Source organism: Elephantulus edwardii, unplaced genomic scaffold (genome assembly GCF_000299155.1).
Source record: "Elephantulus edwardii isolate Elephantulus edwardi_28Jun2011 unplaced genomic scaffold, EleEdw1.0 scaffold00168, whole genome shotgun sequence".
NCBI lineage: Eukaryota > Metazoa > Chordata > Mammalia > Macroscelidea > Macroscelididae > Elephantulus > Elephantulus edwardii.
Window position 1 is genome coordinate 7,508,076 of NW_006399918.1, and position 7,985 is coordinate 7,516,060.

Consider the following 7,985-nt stretch of genomic DNA (forward strand, 5'->3'; position numbering starts at 1 on the left):
TTCTCCTCATAGAGCCCAGCCTCTCAGATAATCTGCTCTGCATACAGGTTGAAAAGGTATGGAGACAGGACACATCCCTGGCGTACACCCTTCTCAATTTTGAACCATGCAGTGTTACCCTGCTCTGTTCTGACGACTGCCTCTTGGTCCAAGTATAGGTTTCGCATTAGCACGATTAAATGTTCTGGGATTCCCATTCTTCTCAGAGTCAGCCACAGTTTGTTATGATCCACACAGTCAAATGCCTTTGCATAATCAATGAAGCACAGATATACATTCTTCTGGTATTCCCTGCTTTCAGCTAAGATCCATCTAATACCAGCTATGATATCCCTAGTACCACGACCCCTTCTAAACCCAGCCTGGACTTCCGGCAATTCTCTGCTGATGTGCTGTTCCAGTCATTTTTGGATAATCTTCAGTAGAATCTTGCTTGCATGTGGAATCAATGATATTGTTCTGTAGTTTCCACACTCAGTTGGGTCACCCTTCTTTGGAATGGGAACAAATATAGATCTCGTCCAGTCAGTTGGCCAAGTGGTTGTTCTCCAGATTTCTTGGCACAACTTGGTGAGCACATCCAGGGCAGCATCTGAAATACATGAATTGGTATACCATCTATTCCTGGGGACTTATTTTTTTGCTATTTTCTTCAAAGCAACTTGAACTTCTTCTTTCATAACTATAGACTCTTGCTCAAATGTTATTTCATTAAATTTTTTATATGTGGAGTATTAAAGAAAGGGATAACTTGGTTGAACACCTAGCAAAAATTTATAACTGAGAAATTTTTAACCATTTAAGCCAAGGTTCTGGGGTTCCTAACTCATTTGGTAGGAGTGCTGTTTTGATCCTCTTTGGAGTAACAGATCCATCTTGTCTATAACCTTGAGTTGTTGACTATTCAGTGATTAAAGCCAGTAGGTTGTGAAAGAAGACCTTACTGTAAAAACAGTGGAGATCTGTTGTCTTAATCTTTATCCTAGCTCCAGAATAAGTCTTTAGCCTTAAGTTCTCTTTTCTTTTAAAATAGAATAGTTGAGAAGTCTTTGTTGCTTTCCTCCTGTTTAACAGAGCTGTTCTCTGTACTTTTAGTTCTCAGAAGCAAAGACAAGTGTTCATGAGAGAACATTTTGGTGTTAGGATGGGGAGAGATTTGGCAACGGCATTGAATTTAGCAGATGTAGAATAGGGTCAATGAGAGAGAGATGTTGGAGGCTGGGAAATGGATAGGGGACTTCTTCACCTTTTTGATGGATTCCTAGCATTCAGGTGATTGAGGGAGAGCCAGAGGGAAGTACAGAGCGGTCATTATGGTTGTTATTCTGCCCTAAATTCTTTCCTGGCATCTTGCTTTATTTTTCTTTGCTGTCCTCTTGTCACTTCTGTGTCTTCAGTTTCTAAAATAACAGCTTGCTTTTAATAATTTCTGGAGTAGAACAAACTCAGTCCTTGTGGAAACCCCAAACCATGGTCATGTTCTTCCATACTTTCCCTGAGCTAATGGCAGTGGGTTTGGTCTCTCCTCCTAATTAGGTTCTAAGAGGCAGCCATAGCAGGTAGAGAAAATCTAGATCAATAGAAGACCAAACAATGTTTATTTTCTGAATTTGCATTTGTTCCCACCCCATAATTTGTCCATTTCACATTCTTGACTGAGAGTCATGCTTTACTCAGCCTTTAGACAGGTTTTCTTCTTGCAGTCCTCCTTCCCTTCCAGTGTTCCAAGTTTGCATTTCAGGACCTCTGCTGGTTCAGGACCTTCTCCTTGTTCTGTTATGCTTAAACTTCCAGATGGGGTATTAGGAGGGTTGGGTGGGCTTTGGAAAGCTGGAGTATGACCTGCAGAAGGGTGTGGACTTTGCACTTGAGTAGGAGAACTAGAATCTGTAGCTGCTGTATTTGGAATTATGGTTGCACTTGGTGCTTGGTGTACAGCCTTTGCGTTAGTCGTCTTCTGTGTGGAAGATCCACTGTGTGGATCATGAGGCTGTCAGGGGTGGAAAAGAAGAGCCAGTTATGCTTCTAGTCAAATCCAGGTCATCACCAGTTAATCTTATAAGTTATGTTTTTGCCATACCATGGGCAACAAGTCAGGTAAGAAGAGTTATGTTTGATTCACTTAACCTCTCTTTGAGAGCCATGGTGACATCGTGCATACTCTACTTGCTAATCACAAAATCAGCATTTAAAATCCACCATCCTCTCCTTGAAAGAAAAATGGGCAGTGTCCTCTCATAATAATTTATTCCCTCTGAAACATGACAAAGGATCACTATGAGTCAAAATTGACTTGCTAGCATTGGGTTTAGTTAGTTTTTTAGAATCTCTCCATAAGGAGCTCTGATGATAATAATTATTAAGTGCTCAGCTGCTAACCAGAAGGTCACCAATTCATACCTGCTAGCCACTCCATGAGAGAAAAGACCTGACAGTCTGATCCCATAAAGATTACAACCCAAAAAACTGTGTTTCAGAGTGTGCAGCTGCTCCCATGGACAGAGATAAGGCAGTCTCCTCCGCTATGATTTAAAAAGTCAAACAAGGAAGCAGCAACATCAAGATGGCTTCTCATACTGGGCAGGAAAGCTTGGAGCCGCAAAACTCAAGTTTTCACTGCTGATACTGAGCTGCTCCAAGAAGTCTTTCCCCTGATATCTTATTAGCATGCAGACCATCAGGTTGCAACCCCCCCATGATACATCTTCAGGGATATGAACATGTACGGCCAAGCACAATCAATAAGAGTGCATCTAAATTCCAAAATCAATCTCCATAATAGTCTATGTGTTTCCTACTGCCAAAGGGGCCCTTTAGAGTAGTCAGAGAAGATCTTCACCCTGAAACCCACAGCGTCCCTTTTCAGCAGGAAGTTGCTAAGAGAATACCCCATCCCCTTTTCCTTATGAATCAGGGTGAAGTCTCTCTCAGGGAGGAGTGATAGGGAATGGCAAAGGACACACCGACAAAGGAGATTAATCAGAACTGATTTTGACAAGTACTGTGGCAATTGGACAATTAAAACAGGCATTCGGATGGTGGGGAAGAAGAACAAACTGGGGAGGAGGGTAGAGAGAATGGTGCAGCAATGAAGGAATGAAAACCCAAAATCCCTGTAAATGTTCATTAAAACTAATAAAATTTAATAAAAAAATAATTGAACATGCAAAATTTGGAAAAAAAAGTCAAACAAATAGAAACCATCGCTGCTATCAAGTCAGTTCTGACCCACAGTGACCCACCATCAGGTTTCCAAGGCTGTAAATCATTCCTAGAGGAGAATGCCATCTTTCTCACATGGATTGATTGGTAGTTTCAAACTGCCAAATTTTTATTAACGGCACACCATGTAACCACACTGCGGCACCAGAACTCTTTCCTTAAAGATTTATAGCCTTTGGAACCCAATGGAGGGTCACCATGAGTTGTAGCTGAGTTGGGTTTAATGGCACACAGCAGTAACAACTTCCTCTTGAGACTAGATAATTTTCTGCTCTTGGGGCAAAATGTCCTTTTGACCTTAAAAAATGATTAGTGATTGTTGTTATTAGGTGCTACCAAGTTAACTATGACTCATAGTGATCCTGTGAACAACAGATCTGAAATTCCCCCTATCCTGTGCCATCCTCACCAGCTCTGGTATGTTCGAGTCCATTGTTAGTCACTGTGTCAGTCTTATCTTGTTGAGTGTGTTCCTCTTTTTTTCTGAGCCTCTGCCTTTCCCACCATGATGTCTTTTTTTCAAGGCTTGAACATCTCCTGACAATGTGCCCAAAGAATATGAGATGAAGTTTCACTGTCCTTGCTTCAAAAACACCCTGGTTGTACTTCTCCAGAACAGACTTGTTTGTTCTTCTGACAGTCTATAAGATATTCAGTACTCTTTGCAACACCACAATTCAAAGACATCCATTCTTCTGTCATCCTTATTCACTGTCCAACTTTCAGACACATAGGAAGTAATTGAAAGACCATGATGTGGATCAGGCACACCGTGTAGTCTTTAAACTGACATTATTACTCCCAGAACTTACAGACACTATCATTCCTGGCCTGTAGTCATTCCCTAGATAAGAGAAGTAACTTATCTGATAGGGAGGCAGCCATCCCCTGGACTGGAAAAGACACCATCTTTAGCCAGGCAGACTAGCCTAGGCTTCTCCGAGACCAGCAGAAACTTCACTCCAGGCTGGATACACTGCCTCTTGACACACCTTCAACATACCCTTCCCACAGCATTAATGTTTTATGATATTTGTATGATCAGAGATTGTTGTTGTAAGGTGCTTTTAGTCGAGTGTGACTTATAGCGACCATATGAACAACAGACCTGCACCCTGTCCTATCCTGTGCCATCCTCATCTCTGACACACTTGAGCCCAGTGCTGTAGTCACTGTCTATCTTACTGAGGGTCTTCCTCTCTTTCACAGACCCTCTGCATTTTCAAGCATGGTGTCACTTTCCAAGGAACAGCTTCTTCTAGCAACATAACCAGAGTATGAGAGATGAAGCTTTCCATCTTTGCCTCCAGGAAGCATTCTGCTGCACTTTTCCAGAGACATTATCTGCTTGTTCTTTTTGGCAGTCATTTAGACAGGCTAAAACAGCTATTGGCTAGAAGTTCCCTCTGCTGGGTAGTAGTGGTATAACAACAGGCAATTTTGAAATTGAAAAGAAAAAAAAGAGACCCTAGGGTTTGAGGTTGTGTTAGAGGAATAGATAGATACCTTGCCTAAGATTTCAGGACGTAATCCATTGGAGGCTGTCAGCAAATCAGGATTTTTCTGTATCCATTTAGTGAGGGAATCAGCACCAGCCACTGTACGGGAGGTCAGTGTCACCCGTGCAGGAGGTATCTTCAGAGGCATTTGCCATGTACCCATGAATGAACCCCAAGGACTTGCCTAAAAGGAAAAAGACAAGACTCCTCACAACCAGCGACTGACCTGTTGGCAGGAATTCTGTTCATCTGATGGCCATTCTTTGCTTTTGGTAAAGAAAGAAGACTAAAAGTATAATTTCCCAGTTCATTTCCCTTCCCCTCCTTTTAGATGCCCATATTTTTTATTTTTTTTAATCTTCTTTCCTCTACAACCTTGGGCTCAGTTTGACAAAGTGTAGTACCTACTGCATAAATATCATCATCTGAGGCATTCTCTAAAAGATTTTTGCCTTGTTATGTAAATGAAACAAATTTAAGGGAGACTAGGTACAATTTGAGGTAGACTGAACTTTAATCCTCCAACTAGTGACTGCAGGTCACAAGTCTACCCTCTGTTACCCAAGTTCTGTGCTTCAGTTCTTTACCTTTTTCCCCCCATGACATCATGCCTCTTTAATCTGTTTATATATACATTTTGCAAATACTTTGAAAGTAGTCCTGACAATTTGGATCAACTCTAGTCGAAAGTTGATCTTTATATCGTCTGTTTTACCTTTTTTTTTTTGAGATCTTAGTGAAAGTTTATAGAGAACTTGGATTTCAATTAATTTATTGTTGCACATTTTCCTCTCTTCCCCACCCCCACCCCCAGTTCGCTTTTCTCTTTGGAAAAAAAAAATTATTTCATTGTACAATTCCCCACCTCCACCCCAGTCCACTTTACTATGCAGCTCTTATTCTGGACTGTTATCATGCAAATAATACCTAATCATATATTCTTTTTAAGTAGCTCTTTCCCTCATCTGTTTCCATGCATTATACATTATTTATCCCCTTTTCTTAGTTACCCCCCAACCGTGATGTCAGTCATTTTACAACAGTGGCATTATGCAATATATTTCCTTTTGTGACAGAGATATTTCACCCAGCATAATGTCCTCCAGAGTCACTCATTTTGTAGGATATGTCATGAGCTCCTTGTTTTTTCAGTGCTGCATAGTATTCCATTGTGTGACTATACCACAGCTTCTTTTATCCATTTGTTTGATGATGGGCGCGTGGGTTGTTTCCAACTCTTTGCTATTATGAACAATACAGAGTTCTTTACCTTTTGTAATGAGAATACAGATTGAATATCTCACCTTGGAGCGTGGTACTGAAGGCAACAGATGACCACGATCATTGGCAATAATCTGAGTATAGCCTTCTTGAGAAGAGATGCTCTGGAGTAGAGACAGAGAATAGTACTTTTAAAATTAGAGTGAAAAAGAGAGGGAAAGAGCCTGAGGGGCTTGAATAAAGAAAGAAGTTTATAGAAGTTTAAAAGTTCTGTCTCAGGGAGTGACAGAAACATGACATAATGAGCAAGAAACTGGCTTTGGAGAGACAGTGTAAATACCTCTTTAGTTGGCTTGGCAGGAGACCAGTTCCGCAGACTTCTGGGTGAGAAAGCTTTTTCATACTGTGGAGAGAAAGATAAGAGAATCCTCGTGAGGATCATAGGCCCCACAGGGTCTAGATTTGAAGACCAAAGCTGCACAACTAGACTAGGTTCTAATTCACTTTGGAAAAGATGTTATTTATTTGGTCTAGAGGTACACTGTCCACTATGTTAGCCACCAGGCACATGTGACTATTAAGTACTCTACATGTAACTAGTCTGGAAAAAAGTATGTTTTAAAGTATAAAACAGACACTGGATTTTTTAAGACTATAAAAAAGTAACAGAAAATGTCCATACTTTTAAGTCTATTCATTACATGATAAAATACTATTTTTATATACTGAGTTAAAGTAACTATAGCCTTTAATATTTTTTTTAATATGACTACTGAAAGTTTTAAATTACATTTATGGTTCTCATTTTTTTTTCAATTTTATTCATTTATTTATTTTTTTGGCAGTGGTCAGCAAACTGTGGGCTATGAAACAAATCCATGCTGCTGCCTGGTGTGGTATGACCTGTAAACTAAGACTTGTCTTTATAGATGAACATTTAGAAAAGTTTTACTCAGTTATAGTACTTTTAGTTTTACAAATAGAAAGTTTATGGAAATTTACTTTTCCATGTTATATAAGAACCTAGATTGTGGCAAGCTCTGGTGGCCTACTGGCAAGAAGCTGCACTGCAATCCCAGAGATATGAGGTTTGAATCCACCAGACGCTCTGCTGAAGAAGGAGGGACAATCTCCTCCTGTATCAGTCAGATCTGATTTGACGGTACACACATTAAAAAAAAATAAAAAGTAATAAAAAGAAAAATTAAAAATAAACTAATTAATTTTTAAAAAGAGCCTAGATTGTTTCTGATTTTGCCATTTGTCCCATCAAGTCTGAAATATTTACTCTCTGGCCTTTTACAGAAAGCAATGTGCTGACCTCCAATCTAACCGCTACAAACTAAAACTCTTTTTAGTAAATTTCCCCCTCTGAGAGGTGAAATACTTAATATCTCACTTCACTCTGACATAAGCTTATTCACCGATCAGAATCCAAAGATAGAGCTGAGAAGTAAAATTAAACGTTTGAAAAGTTAGAGAAAGAAAACTTACTTGATTTGCACTGTAGTTTGTGGCCATGATTCTACCACATTTGTTTATACTTGTTGCCTGGCAACCTCAGAAGACAGCCTTCAAGCCTACCACCCAATCAGCTTGTACCTTTCCTTTCTACTATTCACTTCCTTAGCTGATTCTGCCCCCCATCCTTCCTCCTGAAAACCTAGCTTCATTTTCTTTTTAAGGAGGTTAAAGACAGTAAAACTGAGAAAATTAGCTGAATAATAACCTCTTTTTCCCTAGTGTAACTTACCTCTGCCTAAGGACTATTCCATGTCTTTGGAGTTTTTAAGCCTGAAGTGGGAAACCATGGGCCTGTGAAAGCTTTCATTGGGAAGGGCAATGAAGACAAACATGGAGATCTGAGTTCTCAACAGGGTTTCAGAACAGCTCATTCCAGTTCAACCTTCTACTAAGAATTTTCATTTGCACCCCAGGATAGACTTAATATGCATTTTTGTTTGTTTGTTTTTCTATAATTATATTTTATTAATTTTCATAAACATTTACAGAGATTTTGGGTTTCCATTCATTCATTGTTGC

General features: G+C 39.7%; 1 protein-coding gene across 1 annotated transcript; it reads right to left on the reverse strand.

Moving 5' to 3' along the window:
* Positions 1 to 1,669: 1,669 nt before the first annotated feature.
* Positions 1,670 to 7,463, reverse strand: LOC102852013 (chromosome unknown open reading frame, human C1orf192). The gene is made up of 5 exons (XM_006895554.1): positions 7,437 to 7,463; positions 6,283 to 6,345; positions 6,026 to 6,106; positions 4,729 to 4,905; positions 1,670 to 1,990 (listed from the first exon to the last, which is right to left on the reverse strand). The coding sequence occupies exons 1-5, from the start codon at positions 7,461 to 7,463 to the stop codon at positions 1,670 to 1,672; spliced, it is 669 nt and encodes a 222-aa protein (XP_006895616.1).
* Between the last annotated feature and the right edge of the window lie 522 nt (positions 7,464 to 7,985).

Excerpts from the sequence above, each read along its gene's own strand:
- LOC102852013 (XM_006895554.1), bottom strand. The coding sequence starts at position 7,463 with ATGGCCACAAACTACAGTGCAAATCAA. Across the intron at positions 6,346-7,436 it reads CAAACTACAGTGCAAATCAA|TATGAAAAAGCTTTCTCACC; the intron begins GTAAGTTTTCTT and ends TTCTCTCCACAG. Across the intron at positions 6,107-6,282 it reads CTGCCAAGCCAACTAAAGAG|AGCATCTCTTCTCAAGAAGG; the intron begins GTATTTACACTG and ends TCTCTACTCCAG.